Here is a 27,387-nt window from a genome sequence, read left to right as displayed (position 1 = left end):
GGATAGGGTGCTGAAATCTGAAGTTAGAAGACCCAAAATGGATTCTGGCCTCGGATACAAGTTGTGTGACTCTGTGTGAATCACTTATTTCTGTTTGCCTTAATCCACTGGTGAAGAAAATGGCAAATTACTCCAGTACCTTTGCCAAGAAAACCCCATGGACATTGGTTCACAGGGTCATGAAGAGATGGACATGGCTAAACTATAATGGGAGTCTCAGAAGAGTACTTCATATTTAAGTTATTGAATTAGAGGGAAGTATTTTTAGGTTAGAAAGTTTGTAATTATCCAAACTTGAATTGGTTAGGCCAACTGGGTTAACATCCTTGCCCTGGTGTGACGTACCAAGGAATCTTGGCTATAGTTAATGAAGACCTTGTTTTTTTTAATCATCTCCAGATGGCACTTCCAGAAGGATCCATCCCACTAATGCTGAAGGTACTGGGACAATGGGTGGTCTCATTTTTATTAAATTTTTGTGCTGAATTTGACTCTAAAGGCATTCATTTAGGAATCCCTACCTTGTTTGGAACCACTACGAGTCATATTCCTGAACACTTTCATGGAAGGAAGTAATACATCCATTATTGTTTTCCTGGAAAATACTGCATCATTTATTAAGTCTCAAGAATTCTGCTTAAAAAAAAAAAAAAAAAAGCTGCTAAAGTACAACATATAAGCATGAAAAAAATTCCATTTAGGTTTGGATTAAATTAATCCTGCATTATCCTTTGTTAGTTTTTCTCTAGGGATAACCTGGATGTAAAGGGCTGAAACTCTTGAGTTAATGCACTGAGGTTGAACCACCAAGCATTTAAGGCTAATTACTGATTGGACAATATTCTATTAGAATATGCTTGGAAAATGGCCCTTCCCACTATCCTGTGCTGGCCCAATCATTTGGCGTATACAGAGAATTGTAGGAGGGACTAGGGGGTGGAGTAAGACTAGCCAGAGTCACTTCTGGGCGGGAGATGAAGAGGTGAGGTCAGGGAGATCCTCTGCGTCTATTCTCTTGACTTCTACCGCTAAAGACCAAGAATAAAGACCAAGGACTTTTGCTTATTCTGACTCTAGCTGATTCTAAGGTATCCAGAGTGCTAATGTATAAGCAGAATATACTTTGATAGGCTGTTAGAAATTGACTGGTCAGCTAAGGCTATGTTAGTGCTACTGAGTTCTGTTTAGAATTTATCACTATTTCAATCAAGGAAATAATTTTTCTAGCACTTAGTTTTTGTCATTTCCTTAATGTTTAATTCCTCATTTCATATTTATCCTTTTAGAACAAATATTGGCAAGTCTATTGACTTAGTATATGTCCTTTGTACTTTATCCTTGTCAGGGATCCAATTTGATGTTTATTCAGACTTGGTGAATTGAGTCTATTAAGTAAAAAACTTTGTCCTTTAAAAATAATAAAAATAAATGTTAATGGTTTTTATAGGTCAGTAAGAAGGACATTTTGTATGGTCAGTCAGTACCAATTCTTTATCATCTTGTCAGATTTTAACTATTTTCTACATTATTTTATTTAACCTTTTATATATGTTGTTATTCCTGTTACCTAAGAGGAAACAGATCTAGAGAGGTGAAATTACTTACCTCAAGTTAAGTTGTAGAGATCTTAAGAAATTTACATACTATGTACTTCTATCTGGGATAGTAGACTGATTTAGGGTATCTGAAATCTTTTAAAATTTATTCTGACTAATTATTTTAGTAATTTATACTAAAATGAAAATTAAATCTGAAAATTTTTCATGACTATAGTCTTAACAGGGTCTACTTTGAATGCTAGAGTCTTTACTTCACTAAGTGATATTACTATTTGGAATTTTTATCCATTGACCTCTGTTTTTTATGTTGCTCTGTGTTGAATGTGATTTTTGATTTAAATTCCTGTCAGCCCAGAGTTAAATAAAAGGGCTGGAGCAGAATCTAACATGCTTTAGCTGAAGTAAAAAGAGGGAGGGTAGCAATAATAATCTCAAAGCAAAGGCAAAAGTAGACCAATTTAAAAGAAATAATCAGGGAAACTTATGCTAAAAGGTACCATATGTAGATAAGGAAATACTACTAAAAATTTTTACTGTCAATTTCTCTGATAAAGACGTAATTTTTCAAATATGTTGACTATAGGCCATTCCTCAATTGATATATGATCAATGGATATAAACAGAATTTTCAAAGTTATATATAGTCATATGAAGAAATGCTTCAAGTTACTATTAGTAAGACAATCATACCTATCAGAAATAACAAATGCTTCTTATATGAAGAAATGAAATAAAAAACAAGTTAAAAAAAAAAAAACAAAAAACCTGTCATTGGTGAATTAGTGAACTGGGGAGATAATCTGAAACTATAGCCAAAGAGTTGTAGAGTTGTTCATGCCCTTTGAATGCTGCCACTAGGTTTATATCACAAAGAAATTTTTTTTAAAAAAGGAAAAGGATCAAAATATTTATGGTAGCTATTTTTGTGGTAATAAAAAATTGGAAATTAAAGGATTGAATATTAATTGGGGAATGGCAGAACAAATTGTGGCCCATTATTATGATGGAATACAATTGTGCTACAAGAAGTAACAGAAAAAAAAAAGAATTGACAGGTGGTTTCAGGAAAACTTGGAAAGAAAGATATATGAATTGATGCAAAGTGAAGTAAGATCATTGTGCATACTAACATCAATGTTATGATGATGATCATTTGTGAAAGCCTTGGCTTCTGCTCAAAACAGTAATCCGAAAAAGAAAACTACCTCCAGAGAGAGAGGACTGATGAACTCTTGAGTGTAAATTGAAATATAATTTTCTTCCTATCTTTTTCTCTTCTTCTTGCAGTATGGCTAATATGGAAAGCTGTTTTACATGATTTCACAGGTTAATTTATATATTACTTGCCTTCTCAATGGTTGGGGGGAGAGTATGAGAGGGGAGGAAAACATTTAGAACTCAAAATTAAAAAAAAAAAAAGAAAAAGAATAGTAAAAGTAAATGATAAATTAAAATTTTCAAAAATTCCCTTTATCAACTTTTATCAATCCTTACCTTTTTCTAAATAATATTCAACTCACTTATATTTCTGGTGATTTTAACCTTGGAAGTGTGGACTGTTCTGAAGAGTGTTCACAAGCATCACACTCATTGTTTAGAACTCTGTTCCAGGGACAGATTTCTGAGAAGCAGCAAAACCATTTCCTTGAAATCTTCATCACAAATAGTTAGCTCTTGACATTTATTAAGTACTTAGGAAAACTTCACTATATTTTCTTTCCTTAGCAGTTGCTTCATTGAGAAGTGTTCAGACCTGTCACAGGGCATTTTTTTGGATACCATTTGACTATTGTCATGTTCAAATATGTAAAATCAGGTACTAGATAGAATATTCTATGACATGTGCTTATTATCATATTATTAATATCAACTATATATAATTACATTAATTAATAGATTAATAGAAAGACTTATCTTAAATTCAAATGAATATTTCCCAAATTACATTAATAAATTGATTATATATATCTCATATAATATATATATATATATATAAAATGTATTAATAAAATGATTATTTAATTTGTATACCATATAGTTAGTTCATTATACATGCAAATATATATTGTTACTAATATATTAATAGATGATTTATCTTAAATTCAAAGAAATAGCATGTTTTCCAAATTGTTATTAAATTCTCTAACAGAATTTTTCTTTGACTTAAATTTTTAAATAGTTTTTAAATGTCTCATTAAATGTTATCAATTAGTAGGCTGTTACTTTATAAGAAAGTTGATTTACTGAGGCTCTGAGCTTATTAAACTTTGTGCATTAATAAATAACATCTGATTTCATACCTAACTTTTCTTTTTTCTGCTGAATTCATATTTCTTTGTTATTCTGATGCTATTATACCATTTTATACTAGTTTCCTACTTCAAAAGACAGTATAATGCTACTTCTATAAAACAGTACTCGCTGTCTTACTGATTGAGATTCTGCCTTGTTATAGTCCTCTAAAACTTCCAGTTTCTTGGTTATATTTTGAAATGCTAGTTTATTTGTTCAGAATTGTCTATTTTACATGTTCTGTATTTTTACTTTTTTTTTTTTTTTTTTTTTTTTTTTTTTGCAAATTTGACAGAATTAAATGAAATAATATTTGTAAAGTGCTAGTCTATATACAGTGATATTGTTCAGTTACTTAAGTTGTATCTCTTCATGACCCCATTTTGTTTTCTTGGTAAAAGATACTAGAGTGTTTTGGCATTTCCTTCTCTAGCTAATTTTACAAATTGGGAAATTGAGACAAATAGGATTATATGATTTGTCTAGAGTCACACAAGTAGGAAGTATCTGAGGCAGGATTTGAACATGGGCCTTTCTAATTCTGGGCCTGGTGTTCTATATGCTACACCAGTCATCTACTCCAATTAATACCCAATAGGTGCTATATAAATGCATACTCCCTTTCCCTTTTCTCACCTTCTCCAGATGCCTCTGTATAGTTTCTTGAATTTACTTACGTGAGCTATATTTTTTAAAAAAAATATAAACTCCCTAAGAGTAGGGCCTATTTAATTTTTTCCTATCTTGGCACTTAAAGCATCATAAATTCTCATCATTTGTTAGTTGTTTAGTTTTTAATGTTGGAATTCCTTTGCACGGAAGAGCAGCATTTTGAAGGAACTGGATAAATTGATAGCTAGTGCTTGGGAAAATTAGAAGTAGTTATGAAACTGCCATCTGGATTGAGTTCAATTTCTTTGGCAAAAGATTACTTTTAAATAGGCCTATTTGTCATTGAGCAAGCCTATGAGTTGTTGGGAATTCTTCAGGGAATCTGATTATGGATGGCCCAGCTTTAGGGTATTCAGGAAGAAAATATAAAAATATATATCACGTGTCATAAATACAAAAATGAGTTATTCATTTGATTTCATTGTTTTTTATAAGAACTGCTTATATAAAAATGAAGCAAAAACTAGAATTAAATAAGCTTTTAAGTTTTGGTATTCTTTATGTGAATTAGTATTTTTAATCTGTTTTTTAAAATAATAATAGCTTTTTATTTTTCAAAATACATGCAAAGATATTTTTTAGCATTCAGCCTTGCAAAATCTTGTGTTCCAATTTTTTCCTCCTTCCTTCCCTCTCCACTCCCTTAGACAGCAAGGAATCCGATGTAGGTTAAATAAGTACAATTCCTCTAAATGTATTTCTACATTTATCATTCTGTACAAGAAAAATCAGATCAAAAAGAGAAAAAAATGAAAAAGAAAAGTAAACAACTATAAAAAAGGTGAAAATACTGTGGTGTGGTCTACACTCAGTATCTGTGGTCCTTTCTCTGGATGCAGATGACTCTCTCCATCACCAGATTTATTAGAATTGTCCTGAATCGCCTTGTTGTTGAGAAGAGCCTCATCCATCAGAATTGATCATCACATAATCTTGTTACCTACAATGTTCTCTTGGTTCTGCTCACTTCACTCAGCATCAATTCATATAAGTCTTTCTAGACTTTTCTGAAATCCACCTGCTCACCATTTCTAATGGAACAATAATAATTGATTACATGTATGTGACCTAGCATTGATTAAATATATTTAATGATTAGAATGGTTAGATAGCAATTATTGTGGGGAAAAAAAATTAGGGTTTTACTAGGTTGCTAAGCCAATATGAATAAGCAATGTGGTGTAGTGGCGGCCAAAAAAACTTCAGCAGTCTTGGGCCACATTAAGAGAGGAGTAGCTGCCAGTAATAGTGAGGTGATAGTCCCACTGGGCTGGATCCTTATCAGACCATATTTAGAGGGTTTCATCTGGTTCTGAGTGCTGTAGTTTATTTTTCCAAGTCAAGGGACAAGATTTATTATAATTGCAATGGCAGTTAAAGCTGGCTAAGTTCCAAAAGAAGTTAGCAAAGAACTAGGAGCAAGAAGATAAATTTATAGGAAAGATCTGTTGTTTCATGTAACTGATATACTAATTTTATGGCTTAACAGTATAATTGAGGAGTGTTCTTAGAGGTGGAGTTGAGGATTATAATTCTGTGGTTTAGAAGGTGGAGTGTGGGTGCTGTAGTTTAAAAAAAAGTTATTGATAAGCTCTGCAGAGAAAAGCAGCTAATGAAGGCCTTGAGTATGTGTGATGGGCCAGAACTCTGAGAGTAGAATTGATAGAGTTATATGATATATGATAGTTATCTAATTTGATAGTTATCTAATTTGACATGGTTCAGTATGATTGATTTAATCATACAAGGAGATGCTATGGGCCAGAACTTGAAACAAGGTACTAAGTGGAATTGAGGAGACTGTTGGTTAAATCTAGTGTAGCATTGATTTAATCCTACAACAAATAATGGTTTCCTAATGATATAATGATTGGTGTATACTCAGTGTGGAGCATATAAAGGAGAAGCTTTCAGACCAAAAAAGCACCAATGCACTAGAAGCTGAGACAGATTCATTCCATCTTCACCTTTGTTGTGGCTGGAAGTTGTGAAGCACAAACTCTTGGACGTCAGGGAGATTTAGAAGCCAAAGAAGGTAGGTGGGAGCAAAAGTTCTTGGAACCAAGGAGAGAGATAGGCCTCCAGAAAAACCAGCTGAGCCCCAAGTAAAGGACACAAGACTTTGAAGGAGATAATAAAGGATTTAACACCTGAAACGAAGGCTGCCTCCAGAGACCCCAAGAAAACCTCAATAGAGAACATTACATTTTAGAGAGAATATTACAAGTATGTGTCAAGGCAATTGGTCAAAGGAATTGAGCACTCGGAACATAATACTATGTTCAGATAGATAAAAGGCTGTCATATGGAGGAGAATTTAAATTTATCCCTTTGGCTTGATGGCAGAGTCAGCAGCAGGGGGGGTGGAAGTTGAGACTTGATGTTAGGAAAAACATCCTACCGATTAGAACTATACAAAAGTAGAATAGATTGTCATCTCAGAAATGCTGCTTGGAGTCCAGTCCTTCGAGCAGAGGCTGTATGACAATTTGTTGGTCATCTCACTGGAGGGATTCTTTTTGTATTTGAGTTAGACTAAGATGGACACTGAGGTCCTTTCCAGTTCTCAAATTAATTTAGCTCTGTGATTTTGTTTATACCAAAATTGTGATTTCATTGGTGTAAGGACTTTCCTATAAGGAAACTCCCTCTTCCTTTGTATAAGACGCACTGTGAAGTTAAATAACTTGCGCAAGGTCACCATATATTTTGGAGGATGAACTTTGATGTCTTGTCTTCCAGATTTTGAGGGGAAAACTTTTTAACTTGTTCTGTATAGCTTCATTTGAAAATATGGTTGTGAAATTTGAAAGGAAGTACCCCAATAATATAGATATTCTTAAATCCACCTTTAGAAATACTAGTTAGTTAGAATATGAATCATGTCGTATAGGTTTCCGGTGGCTTGTGGGTAAGAGGAGTTTTAGATTCTGGAGCAAAAAAGATTATCCTTGAGTGGAAGCCTTTTGTATTTGAGGGGGGGAAAAAATCATATAGCAGATAGTTCTCTAACTTATGACTTCAGGAAGGAGGATTAAATATGAATGAATGTGTGCCAAGAAATAGGATATTATAATAATAATAATGTTATTATTATTATAGATCTCCATTAGATTAGATTTTTCTTGTCATTCTAGGGCAGGACTAATTAATTTTTTTTTTTTTTTAGTCAAGACACCTTTGGTAGTCTTTTGAAAGCTATAGACTCTTAAGAAAAATGCTTTTAATTGCATAAAATAAAGCAGGATTTTAAAAGAAACATTGATATTGAAATAGTTATCAAAATATATCTATTTAAAAAATATTCTTAGACCTCAGACTGAGAATCTTCTGTATTCTAGGGAGATCCTATGGCCTGCTCTGAAAATTCAATAATATTCAAAGAATCATAGAATTTCAGAACTTCAAGAAATTTTTGAAATAAAATAATCTAGTTTTGCATCTTAATTGCACAGATGAATAACAGTCCTAAAAGGATAATGAATTTTTTTTTCAAGGTTAGTCAGCTAGTTATATTAGGAAAAAGAAGAGTTAAGGTAAGAATACAGATTTGTCATTTAGGACTCCTTTTAACAGATGACTGCCTTTTTGTTAGAGGCAAAATGACAACAAAAACTATTTCCAGGCAGATTGAATTCAGTGCAGATAGTCAGACTTTAAAGGATATAATTCTCATTGTCTCCTTTATGTTGAAAAAATAAAGTAGCATCCCCATTTTGTAGACTGAGAATATTGTAGTGAAACTAAGGTACAAATGAATGTGCTTCAGTGATTTGTCTAAGGTGACAAGTGAACAAGATGGCAATGTAATGCCGAGTGTATTCATGCCAAGAGACACTGAGCTAGTTAGAGAATCTGATCTTATCAAGTTTGGATCTTGTCTGTACTTAGAGCAAAGTCAACTCTGGAAAAGTGAGAACCATAAAGGCTTCCTCTTCATACAAATTGCTTGTGGACCTCTCTGCCTTTTGATTTGTTGGTCTTGTGCTTGAAATTCTAAATAGCTTTTAAGAGATTTTGCCTTTTAACCAATGACAAGTTTCCTCAAGAGGACTGAAATCCTAAAAAGTAAATCAGTCATGAAAAATGTTTCTTTTTCTTTTCATTGGAACAACTCATAATTCTTACTTTTATTTTGTTGAGGAACTTTGGATTTAGCCACAATATTTTTCAAAGTGTTTTAAAAATTAGTTTTTTAAAACCATATTTAACCATATGTCTGTTTGCTTTTTCCCTTGACAAAACATATATGCCTCTCAGGCAACTCTGAGGTACACTACACACTTCTCAGATTGGCTAAGATGACAGGGAAAGAAAATGACAAATGTTGGAGAGGATATGAGAAAACTGGGACATTAATGTATTGGTGGTGGAATTGTGAACTTATCCAACCATTCTGGAAAGCAATTTGGACCTATGCCCAAAGAGCTATAAAACTGTGCCTACCCTTTGATCCAGCAATGCCATTACTGGGTCTGTATCCCAAAGAGATCATAAAGGGGATGCACATGTGCATGTTTTGGCAGAGGCAAGAAACTGGAAACTGAGTGGATGCCTATCAGTTGGAGAAAGTTATAGTATGTGAATGTTATGGAATGTTATTGTTCTGTAAGAAATGACCAGCAGGATGAAAGGCTTGGAGACAGTAACAGGAACTGATAAGTGAAATGAGCAGAACCAGGATCATTGTACATAGTAACAATAATATTATACAATGATCAGTTTTGATGGATATAGTTCTCTTCAACATTGAGGTGGTGGGGCAGGCTTTTGATCAGATTTTTCTTGTGCAGCATGATAAATGTGGAAATATGTTTAGAAGAATTGCACATATTTAACCTATATAGTATATTACTTGCTGTAGGGAGGGAGGAGAAAAATTTGGAGCACAAGGTTTTGTAAGGATGAATGTTGAAAACTATCTTTGCATGTATTTTGAAAAATTAAAAAGCTACTAATATAAAAAATGCTTTTTAGATGTTTTCTAACATGTATCCTTTTTTTTCTTTTCATTAACTATTTCCCAATTACACATAAAACATTTTAAACAATCTTTTAAAAGAATTTTGAGTTCCAGATTTTCTCCCTTCTTCATTTCTCCCTTTTTCTTGAGAAGACAAGCACTTTTGAGTTTGATTATATGTGAGGTCATGCCAAACATTTCCATATAAACCATGTTGCAAAAGAAAACACCAAAAAAAAAAAATAAGGAAAAATTTAAAAAAAATATATGCTGCAGTCTGCATTCAGAGTTCATCAGTTCTCTTTCTAGAGATAGACAGCCTTTTCCAACTTGGGTTCTTTGGAATTGTGTTGGATCATTGTCTTGATTAGAGTAGTCTTTCACATTTATTGTGACTTTAAGAACACTTAGAACTAATATTAGAATCAATTTCATCCTTTGCTAACTTGCAAACCTGACAATCTAGAAGAAGAAAAAAAAAACCACCGATAGTTTCACCTAATTTTTTTAGAAAAGAGCTAATTCCTCAGAGCTGTGATGAAATCTTACGTTGCTATTTGTGACTTTTTCATAATACACTATTTGCTCAATAAACGTAAGCCCAAATTGTAAATAGAAGAGTAAAGGAATACCTGCAATGTTAGGGATTTGGAATTCAGAAGTTACAGTCCCTGAAGACAAAGATGACATCTTTTCTCTTTTTCTTTTATAGTCTGTTTTTGAATTTCATCATGTTTTCTAAGTTTTTGGGAGAGATTAAAGAGAGGGACACAACGAGCTCTAAGTTGAATAATTGCTCTAGATTGATGGTACCTTCAGAGGAGTCGGATCTTAGGAGCTCAGGCACGGTTTCAGGTCTGAGGGTACAGCTTACTCTCCTGGCGTACAGAGCGTGTAGCTTGGAAACAGATCCACTTGGGAATTCTATTCTGTGACTTCATGGTCATGATCTCACAGCTAGCCTAGGAAGCTGCCAGGGTTGCTCAGGCTTCTGGCAAGATGTACCCCTGAGGCAAGGCCTGACTCAGTTCTGGGGACAACATGAGGTACCTGGTCTTCTCCCATCACCAGACTCAGTTGATCTTTCTGCAGCCTCCGTAGATAGTACAATAATTGTTTGAGGTCAGATCCGCCTTATTCTCCTTAGAAGGAACATAGTTTACTAAGGAAGTGCTTATTTTTAAATGACTAATTGGAGAATGCAAAAATTCATTTTGACTTTAATAGTAAATCACTGGAAATGTTATTGTGTCATTTAGGCTTCTGAGTATATAATAGCCCTAATCATTAATTCTGCTCCTGTGTTCCTTCAATTCACTCAACATGTAAAGAATTCTAATATTTATTTTGGCTGAAACGTGGATTGCACATGTTAAATGTTAAAAAAAAAAAAATTAGAGGGCATCTAGTGCTTTGGATAGTCCTCTTTGTAAGATTTGCAAGAGTTTGTGGACAGGTGTGGATGGATTGTTATCTATATTGTCAGAGGGATTGACCAATGTCAATAATATCATAGGTATATTTAAATGTAACAGCAGCATATCAGCAATAAGGTTTAAGGAAGTAAGCACTGTGTAGAAAATGTCACTTATCTAATCATCTTCAATAACTGATCAAATTCCAGTTGAAGCTCAGCCCCAAAACATTAAATCTAATTCAGATGTTTTGCCTGTTTTTTTCAAGCTTGATTTTTTTTTTTTTTTTCAAAAACATTTATCACCATGTTTGATGTTTAGCAATCAAACTTCCTGTCCTCAAGAGGAAATGCAAATCTTTTGTAACAAAAAAACAGAAAAGGGATTATTTAGTCTTGCTGTAGGTTGAGTTTGTCTTGGTGGAAATTCATTATCCATCCTAACTTGTCCTCTCCTACAGAAACTCAGTCCTGCATCAGAGTCCTACTCTTAGTAAGGAAAATTCCTCTTATTTTTGAGAAGTTAAGTATTTTATTGAGTGATTCTATTTGGTTTCTGAGAAATGATAGTCACTTTCCAAATATAAAGACAGTAGGACACTTGTTAATAGAGTCATTCCTATCTTTTTGCCTCTGTGCCTTAAGGACCATGAAATCCTTACATTTGACTTGTAGCTGAAACTTTCTTATTGTGTTCTTTCTACAATTGGAAGGCTTCCTGAGAGCAGTGGTATCCTTGCACTTATATAGAAAAAATTGTATGTTCCCTCAACATCTTACAGTTGTTCCTAGTTTAAAAAATGCACTTTGGCATAGAAGGCTTAGAATGGGATGTTGGTGCTGTATAGAAAATGGAATGAAAAAGTAATGTGTTTTTTTCCTTTTTCTTTAAATAAATTTTTATTGATCTTTTTTTAATATCAGAATTTCTCTTTGTTCCTCCCCTTTCCCCAGCCAGAGATCTATCTTTTATTACAAATAACATTTTGTGACAGTCTTATTAAAAGCTGAAGGAGGGGAAGAAAGAATGCATCTTGATAAAGAAATTGGGAAATTATATATACATTCCAGTAATGCTGCCATGACCTCAAATGTTTCTTGAATACCTTTTTTGTAAATTGTATTCAGAGACTGTGGCACATTCTTGTCAATACTTTTGAGTAGGGACACATTTTGTTCTCTAGGTGGATTTGATTCTGAAGAATAAGATTACTGGATGCAAAGCCTGATGGAGGCTAACTCTTAAATAGAAGACTATTCTAAGAAAAAAGGTCCAACTTTTTTTCTCCAAGAATTTAATTTTTTTCTCCTATATTTCTTAAAATTTATTTATTTACATGTAACATTGCCTATCTTAAAATGTTATGCAAAGGTATTTCTTAATCTATAGATTCTTAATTTAAGTAATTTTGATTTGTTAATAATAATGCTAAGTAGAAAATAAATTTGAGAACCAAAAATCATTGATATTTTATTCTCTTTGTTTAACTCTCTGTCATTGTCCACCTTTTAGAATGCTAAATCTGCGCAATCTGATCAGGAGCTAGAGGAATATGCATTGGTAATGCTGAAAGTTGTAGGATTGGTTCTTCTGATGAGATTAGGGTTCCTGGTGGTCAGGGAGTTAAATGATGAGGTTAGTGGCAGATTCGGGGTTCAGGGAACCAAATGTAGAGGTTTGGCTCCCTCAAACTCCCTTAGGATTGGCACAAGTTAGGGAGTTGTTGGAACCCCCCTGATGGTGCTGCAGAAGGAATTTACAAACCTGAAAAGCTGGATTGGTAAAAAGAAGTTTATTATTGGCATTGGGAAGTCAACCTTTACTATGCGTGAATAGAAAGGCTAAATCCTTAATGTCAAGGTCCCGATAGAGAGATATAAAGTCTTAGGTGCGAGAGTTAAGAGAGGGTACTACTGAAAGAGAATATTATTTCAGTGGGCAGAGATTTCTTTGGCATAGCATGGCATGGTATGTTAGGTCCTCTGCAAAGACTAAGTTTAAAATTGGCTCTTTTTATAATAGAAGCCTTGGCTACAAGCTGAGGTTTACTCTTGATGTGGGCTGGTGGGTGGAGTTTGAGCTGAAATCTAAGAATTGATCGATTGTCTCTAGGTTTGATCTTTAATTCAATGAGAAGTTTAATCAGTAGTGAGTGTTATCAATGGGGATGGTGTCTGTCTCAGGATAACAGAATGAAGCTGTTAGGATATCCTATTTCCCTTGGGTGGGTTTCTTACAGAGGCAGGATTCAAGGAGACTTTCTCCTTGAAGGAGTTTCTCTAGTGCCCTACCTTATGGCTCATTCCCAAAGAGAGAAAGATCAAGCGTTTTGGAGCTCTTCTCATCAAGAGGTATAAAGTCTTAGATGAGAGTTAAGAGAGGGTAATGCTGAAAGAGAATATGCAGAGGTTTGCTGCTGTGCTAAGGAGGGAGGGAGAGAAAGAAAGAGAGAGAAGAGAGAGAGAGAGAGAGAGAGAGAGAGAGAGAGAGAGAGAGAGAGAGAGAGAGAGAGAGAGAGAGAGAGAGAATATATTAATTTCCTTGGCATGGCATATTAAGTCCTCTGCAAGGACTGAGCCCGAAGTTGGCATTTTTTAATGAGGAAATCTGAGACTGCTGCCCCCAGGCCTAGATGAGATCACTTACTGGGAGTGGTTTTGAGCCAACAATAAGGGTCAATAGAAAGCTAGATCTCCAGTTAAATAAGATTACTTCAACTAGTCCCACCAAGTTAAACCACTTTATCTTAATTTCCTTGAGTGGGTCTCACAGAGGCAGGATTCAAGGAGAATCTCCTTCAAGGAGCTTCAAGTGCTTTATGGCTCATTCCCAAAATCAGAGGGAAAGAGAAAGAGTTTTGGGGCTCCCCTCGTCACTTCTAATATCCAAAAGTCAGTTGGCAGAGGACCCTTCACATAGAATTTATGTATGCATGGAACTTAAAAGTTGACCCCTAAAATGTATATGTGGGGAAACCTTGGGCTTAGTTTGATTAGTACATTTGAGCAGAGTAATGACTCTCAAAATTGTGACCATAAAATTCTAGCCTAAGTCAAGAAAGGGTATGATAAGCATCATGTCATTTGTAATCTTTTCCAGTTCCATTCTACTTAATTTCTTTCTTTTTTATTGTTTTAAAGCTTTTTATTTTCTTTCCTTTTTTTTTTTTTTTTCTGAGGCAATTGAGGTTGTGACTTGCTCAGGGTCACACAGCTAGGAAGTGTTAACTGTCTGAGGCCAGATTTGAACTTATGTCTTCCTGGTTTCAAGATGCTCTATCCATTGCATCACCTAGCTGCCCTAAAGCTTTTTTATTTTCAAAACACATCCACCCCCACAAAACCCTCAATTCCAAACCTTTCTGTCCCTCCCTTCCCCCATCATCTCTCCTAGTCAGCAAGTGATCCAATATATGCTAAACATGTATAATTCCTCTATATATGTTTCCACAATATATCATGCTGCACAAGAAAAATAAGATCAAAAAGGAAAAAAGATTAAGAAAACAAAATGCAAGCAACCAACAAAAAGTGAAAATACTATGTTGTGGTCCACATTCAGTTTCCCCTTTCCTCTCTCTGGGTTCAGATGGCTTTCTTCATCACAAGACCAGTTCCACTAGTCTACTAGATTTATTTTCGTACTATTGCACAAAATAGCTCCTAATTATTTAATTTCCTCTTCATTGTTGGTAAGTTTACCCTTTTCATTTTTAATACTGATAATTTTTTTCTTTTCTTTTCCTAATCAAATTAATCCAAGCTTTATCTATATATTTTTTCATGAAACCAACTCTTAGTTTTTATTTTTTAGTTCAATAGTTTTCTTACATTCAATTTTTTCTCTGATTTTCAGAATTTTTAATTTGTTCTTTCTCTACCTTTTTTAGTTATATGCCAATTCATTGAGTGTCTCTTTATTTTATTCATGTAAGCATCTATTTGATATAAGATTTTCCCTAAGAACTGTTTTTGTAATGTCTCATTGTCATTCTCTTGCATGAAATTATTGATGATCCACTCATTCTTTATGATTAGATTATTTAGTTTCCAGTTAACTTTTGATCTGTATTTCCATGATCTTTTTTTTTTTAAATTTTTTATTATATATATATTTTTTATAATATTATCCCTTGTATTCATTTTTCCAAATTATCCCCCCCTCCCTCTATTCCCTCCCCCCGATGACAGGCAATCCCATACATTTTACATGTGTTACAATATAGTCTAGGTACAATACATGTGTGTAAATATCATTTTCTTGTTGCACAATAAACATTAGAATCCGAAGGTACATGCAACCTGGGCAGACAAATATTAGTGCTAACAATTTACATTCACTTCCCAGTGTTTCTTCTCTGGGTGTAGCTACCTCTGTCCATCATTGATCAACTGGAAGTGAGTTGGATCTTCTTTATGTTGAAGATTTCCACTTCCATCAGAATACATCCTCATACAGTATTGTTGAAGTGTACAGTGATCTTCTGGTTCTGCTCATTTCACTCAGCATCAGTTGGTTTAAGTCTCTCCAGGCCTCTCTGTATTCCTCCTGCTGGTTCCATGATCTTTTATTATATTTCATTTTTATTGCATCATGATCTAAAAAGGCTGCATTTACTATTGTGAGGTTTTTATGACAGTTTTTGTGTAGGTGCCATATACCACTGAGTGTTCCTTTCTATCCCCATCCAATTTTCTCCAAAGGTCTATCACACGTAACTTTTCTAAAATTCTATTTGCCTTCTTAACTTCTTTTTTGTTTATTTTTTCATTAGATTTATGTAGCTCTGATGGAGGGAAGTTGAGATCCCCCACTAGTATAGTTTTGCTGTCTATTTCTTCCTGCAACTCAAGTAATTATTCTTCCAAAAATTTGGGTGTTATATCACTTGATGCATATACATTTATTATTGATATTACTTTATTCCCTAAGTTACCCTTTAAGAAGATCTAGTTTCCTTCCTTATCTCTTTTAATTAGATGTATTTTTCCTTTTGCTTGGTCTGAAATCAGGATCGCTACCTCTTGGTTTTTTGGTGGGTTTTTTTTTTTTAACGTGTGTGTGTGTGTGTGTGTGTGTGTGTGTGTGTATGTGTGTGTATCTCTGCTTCAAATGTATTTCTGTAAACAATATATTGTAGGATTCTAGCTTTAAATCCACTTTCTGTTTTATGGGAGAGTTCACCCCATTCAATTCACAGTTGAGATTATTAACTTTCTTTCCACTCTGTGTTTCCCAAGTTATAGTCTTTTTTTCTTCTTTCATCCTTTCCCTTCTCATCAGTGTATTGCTTATGACCATCTTCCTTACCTCAATCTGTCCTCTCCCTTTTTTAGCCCCCTATTCTTATTTCTTTCTCTTTCTACTAATGCCCTTCTTTCTATTAGTCTCCCCCTTTCTCTTTCCATTACCTTATAAGGTGAGACAAATTTCTATACCAAACTAAATATGTACGTTATTCCCTCTTTGAGCCAGATCTGATGAGATTAATGTTCAAGCAAAGCTCATCCCCCTCCCTTAACCTCAACTATAATATGTGGTGTAATTTACCCCATTTTGTCTCCCCTATTCTTTTTTTTTTCTTTCAGTACAATCCCTTTTCCACTTCTAATTTCTTTTTTATATCATCATGTTAAAGTCAACTTATAACTATACCCTTTTAATTGACAAAGATACAATTATCAAAAGTTATGCACATTCTCTTTCTATATAGGGATGTCAACATTTAATCTTTAAAAAAACATATTATTTTTCCCTTCCATTTACATTTTAATGGGTTTTTTTGCATCTTGTATTTGGATGTCAGATTTTTTTGTTCAGCTCTAATCTTATCAGAAATATTTGAAAATCATGTATTTCATTGAATGTCCATCTTTTCTTCTGAAAGATAAAAAATTTTACCTGGTAGTTGATCCTTGTCGTCCAAGTTCCTTTGCCTTCTAGAATATCATTCCAGGCCCCTCTAATTCTTTAATGTGGAAGCTACCAGGTCTTGAGTAATCCTGATTGTGGTTCCTTGATATTTGATTTATTTCTTTCTGGCTGCTTGCAGCATTTTCTCCTTGATCTGATAATTCTAGAATTTATCTACAATGTTTCTTGAGTTTTCATTTTGGGAGTCTCTTTCTGGAAGTGATTGGTGGATTCTTTCAATGACTATTTGACCCTCTAGGTTATCAGGGCAGTTTTCCTTAAAGATGTTGCCTATGCTCTTTTTTCATCATTGCTTTCTAGTAGTCTGATAATTCTTAGATTCTTTGTCCTGGTCTGTTTTCCATGTCAGTTATTTTTCCAACAGAATATTTTACATTTTCTTCTATTTTTTTCCATTAAAATTTTTTTTTATTTGACTAATTTTTGATTTCTCATTGAAGCATTCACTTCCATTTGTCCAATTCTAATTTTTGGTGAATTATTTTCTTGTTTAGCTTTTTTTATCCTATTGCATTTGGGCAATTGTACTTTTAATGCAGTTGCTTTGTTTAGTGGATTCTCCCTCCCCCCATGTCACCAATTTTTTTTTTTTTAAGGAGTTATTTTCTTCAGGCAATTTCTCTGCTTCCTTTTTCAGTGTATTGGCTCCCCCCATAAACTTTCATAACTCCGGTAATGCTGTCCTTTCTTTTCCCCATTTCTTCTTATCTCTTTAAGCTCCTGTTGGAACTCTTCCAAAAGAGCCTTTTGAACTGGAGACCTTTTTGTATCCTCTTCTGGGTTTGTGTTCTGGTCTGTCCTGTCTATGTAGCTCTCAGAATTGTATTATGTTATGGATATCATTATTATTTTGAGACTGTTTTCCTATCATGACCAGGCTGAAATTTCAGAGGCCATAAGTTATGTCCTGCTTTCTAATGCCTCCAAGTTGGGGTGACAAAACGTAACATTGCTTTCTAGAGTCCCCAAACCAGGGTGATTAAAATATACTGTCCTAGTGGAGAAGTGATGAGGTGAGACTCCTGAGGATGGTGGGAAAATGGAGCCCATTTATTCCAAGGACTTTCCCCTTATACCCTCTTACCCTTAAGTAACAAAAACACTGGGCATGCACCCAGTATACGGTGCACATGGGATCATATAAACAACTATTGTATTGTATGTAGTTTGCCACCTGGTATCAGTCTGTTTCAATCACAACACAGGCTGTCTCTGCCCCCTGACTTCTCAGGAAGGCTGAGAGCCTTTAGGGGAGATGGGGAGCCGAACGAGACATTGTTAGCAGGTGCCCTCTGGGCTGAAGGGTCTTTCTATTTATCCAGAGTTCCCCCATGGTCTGTGACCCTGTACAAAAAGTTTTTCTTAAACTCAAACATTGTCTTGATTTAAAAAAATAATAAAACTCTTTTCTAGATGTCACAACCTTGGAATTCTGAAGCAACTGCCTGCCCTTAGGTTAAATTATAAGATGGTCTCCTTTTGCCTTATTTGGGGAAATAGGTAGCTTTGTAAATAAGTTGAGAATATAGTAATTAATGTGCATTTTCTCTGACTTTTGGTAGTTGCTAAAAATATGTTTGTATGTTTTCTCTCTACAGGTTTCACTCAAAGACAGACTTCAGCATAGGAGCACCTATATTTATATCAATGGTTGGGAAAAGATAGTGACCAGAAGCAAAGGGGAAAACATCTTGGTGTAATAAGGAAGATGAGTATGCTAAAACCAAGTGGGCTTAAGGCCCCTACTAAGATCAGTAAGCCTGGATCTACTGCCTTGAAGACACCTGCTGCTGGTATTTTTACATTTTTCTTAAATATAATCATATTATGGTATAACCTGACAATACTAGTATTGTTTTTTAAATACCTGATTTATATTCTCTAGTTTATTTTAAGATACATTTTAATTCATTGACTTTTAGAGCTGGTTGTTTCCCTCATAATTTCAAACTTTATTCCTTTTAAAAAGTTTTTTGTTAGTTAATTTAATACAGTGTAATAATTTGTACTGCTTATATAGTGCCTACCATGTGACAGATTACTGTACTAAGCACATTATATAGATTATCTCATTATCCTCATATGACTGGTAGGTAGATGATGAAACTGAGGCAAACAGACATTAAATTTCTTGGCTAGAGTCACAAAGCTAGTATCAGAGGCTGGATTTAAACTTGGGTCTTCCTGACTCTAAGTCCTCCATAGGTATCATCCCTATATAGATGATTCTTAAATATGTATGCCTTTTTTTTTTTTTTTTTTTTTTTTTGGCTGAGGCAACTGGGGTTAAGTGACTTGCCCAGGAGCCAGGAAGTGTTAAGTGTCTGAACTCAGGTCTTCCTGACTTCTGGGCTGATGCGCTATCCACTGCACCACTTAGCTGCCCCCTAAATATATATATTATTCAGTTAGTTGCCCTATTTTGCCTCCAAAACATCTCTTATATCTCTTTCTTTCTCTACATTGCTGCTTACCCTAGATTGAGCCCTTCTCTGACACTTTGGACTATTGTCAGAGCTCCTTAAATGATATTTCTGTATCCGGTCTTTTTTTCTCTAATCCATCTTCCATATCCAAAATAATCTTAAATTTGAGGTCTGTATAGTGTTATAAAATATAAACTTCTTAGCTTAATATTTAAGGCTCTCCACAATCTACCTTTCTTCCTTTTACGGTTAATGTTATAACCAAACTGGCATGCAATACTCTGTTTTCCATTTATACAAGATCTTCCTCTTGCTCAGCATGTAATCATTCCTAATTCCTACTTTTCAGAATTCTTGGCTTCCTTCAAGGTTCAGCTAGAGTATTACTTCCTTCACGGAGCTTTCCCTATTTTCCACTTAACTCACCCTTCCAATTTGCTAGTGCACTTACTGCCCATTTAACTTTCCTTTCACTATAATTAGTGTAGAGATTGTATCCATTCATAAAATAAAAAATTCCTTCAGATCAGTAGGAACTTTCTTTTTGTTTTTGATTTTGTACCCCTAGCACCTAGCATAAGCCCTAGCTGATAGTAAATGTTTAATGAGTAAGTGATTTGAAGGTATCAGCAGTCTTAAAAAAAACCCCAACATCAGTAGTTTTTTTTTGCTTTTTTAAAAAATGCTTTGTGGGGGGCAGCTAGGTGGCTCAGTGGATAGAGCACCAGCCCTGAAGTCAGGAGGACCCGAGTTCAAATCTAGTCTCAGACACTTAGCACTTCTAAGCTGTGTGACCCTGGGCAAGTCACTTAACCCCAGCCTCGGGGGGGGGGGGGGGGGAGATGCTTTGTGGTCCTCTGGCTTTTCACGCCTTTAGACTGGCAGCAGTTTTTAAACAGATTAATATCTGTCAATATTTTATACAAAATTAAATGATATTAAATGATATTAAAGATATTGTAGAAGAGAGAGCTTCAGGTAGGCCTTAGACTAGACTTCAGAGGTCTCTTCCTACTTTAGCATTTTGTTACCACACTGGAAAGTGGACATGTCATTTCATATCTTTTTTAAGGAGCTGTGTGGAAGAATAGGATCACTGTTACTTTTTATTCCTATAGCTGTTTTTTCTTGGTATGATTTTCAAATTGTTTTATATCTGAATGGAGGAAGTTTTGGGGAGGCCAAGAGAGTCTTTAGTGCATTGAGTAGAGCTTCTTTAAACTTTTTTCTCTTGCAAACCCCTTGTTGTCCAAGAAAATTTTTTGCGTGACAAATTTATTGATAATCATTTTGTGATTCCCACATTCAGTACTGAGACCCCATGTGGGATTGTGACCTACAGTTTAACAAATTGGGCACTAGAGAGCCCCTGGTCCTGACTAATTCATTTCTTCTGACTAATTCTTGTTGATAAAATTGAGAAGAAAAGTGGAGCCAGAAACACATTGCAAGAGATTACTTTCATGACCTAGCTCAAGTGAAAGAATAAATTTAGAGCAATGTTCTAAGATGGAGTTGTATATAATTTTAGATAATTATTACTTTACATTTAACTTTTTTCTCTGAAGTTTTTGGTATCTTTCTAATCTTCAAGTAAACAGTAATTTTTATTGTTATTTGTAATAAATTATGTAATTAAGTAGAAATTAAAATAGTTTTAATTTTTTAAATTTTTTCTCTCAACTTTCAAAACAAAAATTAAAAAATACAAGCATACCAAAAACAATATAACCTATTTTGTTTTTTATTAGTGTATGTGCTTTTGGTTCTTGGTTATATATGCTTAAGTGTTAGGTTTGATCTCTGCTGATTTTCTTCTTTTTTTTTCTATTGTAGTTCCAGCTCCAGTAGAAAAGGCATTATCCAGTGATAAAACATCAAGTACACCATCCCCTGAGACTCATGAAGAGTTTGTTGATGACTTTCGAGTTGGGGAACGTGTTTGGGTGAATGGCAACAAGCCTGGATTCATCCAGTTTCTTGGGGAAACACAGTTTGCACCAGGCCAGTGGGCTGGAATTGTATTGGATGAACCAATTGGCAAGAATGATGGGTCAGTGGCAGGAGTTCGGTATTTCCAGTGTGAACCTTTAAAGGGCATCTTTACAAGACCTTCCAAGCTGACAAGGAAAGTGATGAGCGAAGATGAAGCCAATGGCACGCAGGCTCCTCCTGCTTCCCGAGCCACTTCCCCCCTCTCCACTTCCATGACCAGCATGGTGTCCTCCTCTTCAGCTGCACCTTCCCCCTCCACCGTGCCCCATAAAGTCTCCCAGCCTGTAGCTAAGGAGTCTTCTACTACTCCTCAGATCAGCAACCTTACTAAAACTGCCAGTGAATCGATCTCTAACCTTTCAGAAGCTGGATCCGTAAAGAAAGGCGAAAGAGAGCTGAAAATTAATGATCGAGTCTTGGTGAGTTTGAAATATTGTGCTGATGGAGTCCATTTGATACACAGTGAGTCCTGCTTTGTGACATTAAAGCTCTTTTAGAGGAATGATGGTGTTTTTTTCCTAAAACTTAGATTTATTGCTACATTTTGTGGTTGTTCAGTTAGAACAAGTTTATAAGAATACAAATTAGAACTCAATTGTAGCCTGGATAATAGAAATAGATGCACAAATTTTCAACAAACCATTTTGAATATTTCCCCAGTGATTTAGCCAGGAGAAAAGCATTAAATATTTACAAAATATTAATGTCATGTATTGTTTAGCAAATCTTAAACCAACTTGGAAGAAGTTAATTGGATCTTACTATAGCTTGTTTTTTTTTTTTTTTTTCCAATCTCCTATTATCATATTAAAGACTTGAACAATATTAAAGATGCTGGGCTCCTTAAGAGTTTAGAATAATACTCATTTCAGTTAGAATTTTTTTGTTCCTGATGGTCATTACTTTCAACTTACCAGTTTTAAGCTGAGTAGGATAAAAAAAAATGCATAATGGCACCAGTTTTATTTAGCAACAGGGAACATATGGTATAAAGATTAAGTAATCTCTAAAATCACTCCATGTGATCTTTTGATTTCTGTTACAGTTGAAGTGTTTTTGTTATTGTTACTCAGAGTTCTGTATAAAAACATTCAACTTATCAAACATCTTAATTCCCCTGTTCAATACCTATTTATTTCTGGATGCTTTGTAGACATGTAATGGCTTCCAGTAATTTGATAAGGAAATAGTGTAGTTGGAATTTAAAAATTTTCAAGCTGAAAAGAATCTCTTTATTTTTTCTTTTTTAAAATTTAATTGAAATCTTGTTTTTTAATATTGTATTTATTTTCCATCTCATCCCACTCGATGCCCTATCTTGTAATAAGTTCAATTCATCTAGTTCTTAATGACCTTTCTATGTAAGACACTACTATGGGGAAGGCTACTATGTAGCCTCTGAGGATATCTTCATGGAGCATCCATTCTACTAGCGGAATGTAGATATGTGCGTAGATCAGACAACATAGCAACCATGTTTGACAGACTAGGTGACGGTTGTCCCCCACCCTACCACCTCCCAGATCTTTGAAAGAAGAGTAAGGAGAGAGACCTATTTATGAAATCATCATCTGTCATTGCATTTAATTTGAACTAAACTGCTTTTAAATATTCTTTTTGTTAATATTATTATAGTTTTATATATTTTTCTGATTTTTTCTTCATTCTGCATTAGTTCATAGACATTTTCCTGTGTTGTTCTATATCTGTCCTTGATCATGGTACAGTGATATTTCATTACTTTCAGTTTGTTTTTTTCCAACTCAAAACTGCATATGAATATTTTTATGTTTATATAATTTATGTGTGTTTCTAGGATATTTGATATGGTCTTTTAGAGGCCATCCAGTATGGGTTCTTCAATTTATAGAAGAGAAAATTGAAACCTGAAGAATTGAGTTCCAAAGAGAGTGCTAGAACTTAGACTAGAACCTAGGTTTCCAGATTTTGACTCCAGTGCTTTTTTTGCCACGTGGTGCGGCCTCTTGAGAGCCCTGCCTCCCATACATCTAAGAGGTCTTTAATGGCTGTGACTTTCTAAGGGTTAGACGATACCAGGGAGAAGTTAGTATCTTCACTTCAAGGTCAGTAGATTTCTCTTCTTACTTTTAATGAGGATGCTTCTAGATTTAAGACTTTTTCTTTTTTAAAAAAGCATTTAATTTAGACAGTCTTACTGGGTTTTTGGTCCTAAATTAAGGCACGGTAGTTGTCTTCTCCAAGTAAGAGTACATTTTTGTATCTTAATTGTCTTTGTAGCAGTTACACAGTTGGGTTCCTGTGAAAAACTATAGTTTTTTAATTTTTTGAAATGACAATAGACCCATAGAAAGAGAATAAAATGAGTCTAGTGCCTGACACACAGTAAGCCCTAAATAAGTACTTCATAATTTTATGTTCTAGTGTTGTTGGACCCATCACTAGGGAAATTTGCATTACTATAAGAATGGTACTGGGGATTATTGCTATGTCTTTTTTTTGTGGGCTATGAATCCTTATTTTTATTTTCCTAAATTTTGATCTTTGCTATTAATAAGTTAATGGTTTCCCTCTTTTGCTATATAGCTCATTTGAAAGTAACTAGAACATCAGTAGTTACTGTTATTTCTTATATCATTTTCACTGTTGGTTAAATTTTTGTAGATTTTTAAGGCAATCAAATAACTTTTTTTTAAAAGGTATTAAAATTTTATATTTTTTTGTGTCAGCCTTCTTAATAATGGACTGTTTATAGCTTGACCATGGCTGTCCTATTCCAGAAGGGAATAGTAATAATTAAAGTGTATTTTGTAGTCAGAAAAGCTGGAATACAAACCTTCATTCTTAAATTAATTCTCTGTCCATCTCTAGCAAATTTTCCAGAAAGAACACAATTCATATCCAGTTATAGATAAGAAGTTGAGTTAATTCCTTTTTCTTGTATTTACTAGCTGTGAATCTGAACAAATCACTTTATCTCATAGAGCCTTATCTTTAAAATGGAGGTACCAGTTAACTATTGTTGTAGTACCTACTTCATAAGGTTCTTGTAAGACTGTAAGTGATGTTACATATGTAAAGTATATATATTATATATGTAAAGTGCTTTGCAAACTTTAAAGCTCTATATAAATATTATTGTTACTACTAATATAATAATCAAAGGAATCATTTAACTATTTTGGCCTACTTAGTGTTGCTTTTAGTGCTTTTAATTAGCATTTCTAAGAAAAATAGAATGCCTCACCAAACTTGGAAGGTATAGCATCAGGAATATTCAAATTAATAAAAATTAATATTCAAATTAATAAAATTTATGGATGAGGATTTTGAGAAGATGACAGTATGTTGATAAATTTCAAGTTCTCCATGTTTCCCCCACAAATAGAACAAATTTGCACCTCAGGGCAAAACATAGGCTGGTGAGAAATCAAGACTGGGGTGGGAGAGGAGGGGAGAAAAGAGTCCTCCTGATACAACCAAAGAAGATGTGAAGACAGACTGGAGGCGGGAGATCAACCCACATTAAGTGCACACAACTTTGGACTAGCTCCACAGAAACACCCAGTAGGGTAAGCCCTAGGGCTAGCTGGTTTGGCTGGAGCTTCAATAGGAACCATAGAAACTTTTCCCTCAAGACTGCATGTGGAATCCAGGTCTGAGTCTGAGAAGACTGCTGGTTAGGAACACCAGGCCTTGCTGTGCTGCTGAGATGAAGGAAAGGACACAGGGATGCTGCTGGCTGCAGGCACTTATAGGAGGGGGGAGCTTGGTTTGGGGTTCCAGGTCAGAGGGGAGAGCTGAAGGAAAGCTAGAGGCACCACCCCAACCTCGTGATTAGAGGTCTTTACACTAATACTTCTTATTTAAAACAAACAAACAAACAAACTTGCAAAGAAAAAAAACCCTCACCATAGAAACTTGGGAACTGGGAAGACAGGGTTCATCTTCAGAGGAGGACACTGAAGTAAAAAAAAAGCTTCTACCCCAAAGAATAATGTGAAATGGTTCCCTGCCCAGAGAGAATTTATAAAAGAACTCAAAAAAAAATTAAATCAAATGAGAGACATTGAGAAAAAAACTAAAAACAAAACACCATGCAAAAAAACCAAGATTATGTTATATGTTTGTTAAGGACCATGCCTAAGTGAAGGGGCAAATCAGTTCTCCGAGAATCATAACACTGAATCATAACACTTTAAGGAGTTACAAAGCAGCCTTTGAGGATGTTTCTTGTGGATTGGGAATGAAATAACTTGGAGGCAGAGAGAAGAGGAGAGATGTCAGGGAATGCAACTGCCTCTCAGTCTCCTTGTATCATCATCATCATCCTTTCACATGAAGAGATTTCATTCCACAGATCTGAGTTAGACCTCCAGCAGCCACTGGCAAGTGGCTCCCATATCACAACATAGGACGCCAACGTGGGGCACAAGAAACAAAGAAGTAGCAGCACCCAAGAGCTGTTCGTGAGTAGGATCCTTCCAGAGTTCCTTCAGTAACCTTCAGGAAAGGAAAAGGAGAAGACACCCGGTAAAACTTTTTTAGTCAGGGTAATTAAATGGGCCAACACATCAAGCCAGGAGACTGATGAGAGACTTAAATGCCTTTTTTGACTACAGTTCTCAATGATATCAAGTTTGCCTCAATGACATCTCACAAGCTTCATCACCTGCTGTAGTGCTGCTTGCACTCTCTAGCACGGCAGACTCAGATACCTTATATAGCATATGGACTTAGATAACAGCTAATGCATAAACTTATTTTTTATGCTGTGAGGGAAAAATAATCACACTCGTAAATCATTGTTTTATGAGAATTGTTAAGGACCATGCCTAAATGAAGTGGCAGGTAAATTCTCTGAGAGCCTGCACAGCTGTGAATCATAAACCTAAAGGAGTTGCAAAGCAGCCTTTACTTATGCAGATGTTGCTTGTGGATTGGGAATGAAATAAATTGGAGGCAAAGGGAAGAGAAGAGAGGTCAGAAAACAGCAACTGCTTCTCAGTCTCCTTGTTTCATCATCATCCTCTCACTTTTAAGAGATCCATGCTACAAGTCTGAGTTAGACCTCCAGCAGCCACTGGCAGGTGGCTTCCATATCACAACATATATTATATTTGTTAATCAACTAGAAAAGATGAAAATAGCTCTTTGAAAATTAGAATTGGGCAAGGGGCAGTCAGTGAAGCTATTAGACCAAGAAATAACAAAACAGATTATAATGAAAAAGTAGACCAGAATGTGAAACATCTTATTAAAAAAAAGCAACTGATCTGGAGAACAGATCCAGAAGAGAAAATATAAAAATAATTGGTCTGAAAGTTGTAACCAAAAAAGAGCCTTGACATAATAATGCAAGAAATAATTTGAGAAAATTGTCCTAGTGTGATAGAATGAGGGTAAAGTAGAAATAGAAAAAAAAAAAAAATCCACTGATTACTATCTTAATGTTTAAAAACAAAAACAAACAAAAAAAAAGCCCACAAAAAAATATTATTGCCAAATTTTGAAACATCCAAATCAAAGAGAATATTTTGCAAGAAACAAGAAAAAAAATTTAAATATGCTAAAACTACAGTTAGAATTGTATAAGTCTTATTAGTAGCCATAATATTTGTAAATTATCTATTTTAAAATAATTTCAAGGAAATGAGACAATGGATCGTGGGACTTACTTTAAACCAACAAAAATAGCACACATTTTCTTGTTTTTTCTTGTATTTAAGATTTTCTATTTAAGATATAGGAGTGATTTGCCATTTCCTTCTCCAGTTCATTTTACAGATGGGGAAACTGAGACAAATGAAGTTAAATGACTTGATTAGGGTCACAGAGCTAGTAAGTTTCTAAGGCCAGATATGAACTCTGAACTGAAAATGAGACTTCCTGACTTCAAGTCCGGCACTCTATCCACTGTGTTACCTAGTTGCTTAAAAAAAAATTAGGAAGGGCTCTTAAGCATTATCTAATCAAATCTCTCACTGCATAAATAAGAATTATGAGTAGCAAAAAGATCAAATTATTTGTCACTCAGCCAATTAATAAGAGTTGAGGCTTGAGACTAGATGTTCTGACTCCCTCCAAAATCCTCTTTTCACTACCTTTTTTTTAATTAAAGCTTTTTATTTACAAAACATATGTATGGGTAA

The 27,387-nt window shown here is 34.6% G+C and overlaps 1 protein-coding gene across 19 annotated transcripts in view; it reads left to right on the top strand.

Moving 5' to 3' along the window:
* The window catches only part of CLIP1 (CAP-Gly domain containing linker protein 1), a 132,566-nt gene that overhangs the window by 4,358 nt on the left and 100,821 nt on the right, over window positions 1-27,387 (top strand). For 18 of the 19 annotated variants that reach the window (XM_074298432.1, XM_074298336.1, XM_074298329.1 and 15 more), the window contains exons 2-3: window positions 18,434-18,628; window positions 21,098-21,675. In XM_074298432.1, the coding sequence (XP_074154533.1) occupies window positions 18,544-18,628; window positions 21,098-21,675 (663 nt within the window). In that variant the 5' untranslated portion in view covers window positions 18,434-18,543. Of the gene's footprint in view, window positions 1-414; window positions 439-18,433; window positions 18,629-21,097; window positions 21,676-27,387 lie in introns of those variants that run through there. The other variant, XM_074298293.1, reaches the window with a different exon arrangement.

The sequence above is a fragment of the Sminthopsis crassicaudata genome, chromosome 1 (genome assembly GCF_048593235.1).
Source record: "Sminthopsis crassicaudata isolate SCR6 chromosome 1, ASM4859323v1, whole genome shotgun sequence".
Lineage (NCBI taxonomy): Eukaryota > Metazoa > Chordata > Mammalia > Dasyuromorphia > Dasyuridae > Sminthopsis > Sminthopsis crassicaudata.
Note: the sequence above shows the minus strand (reverse complement) of the source record. Positions and strands in the feature narration are given on the sequence as shown.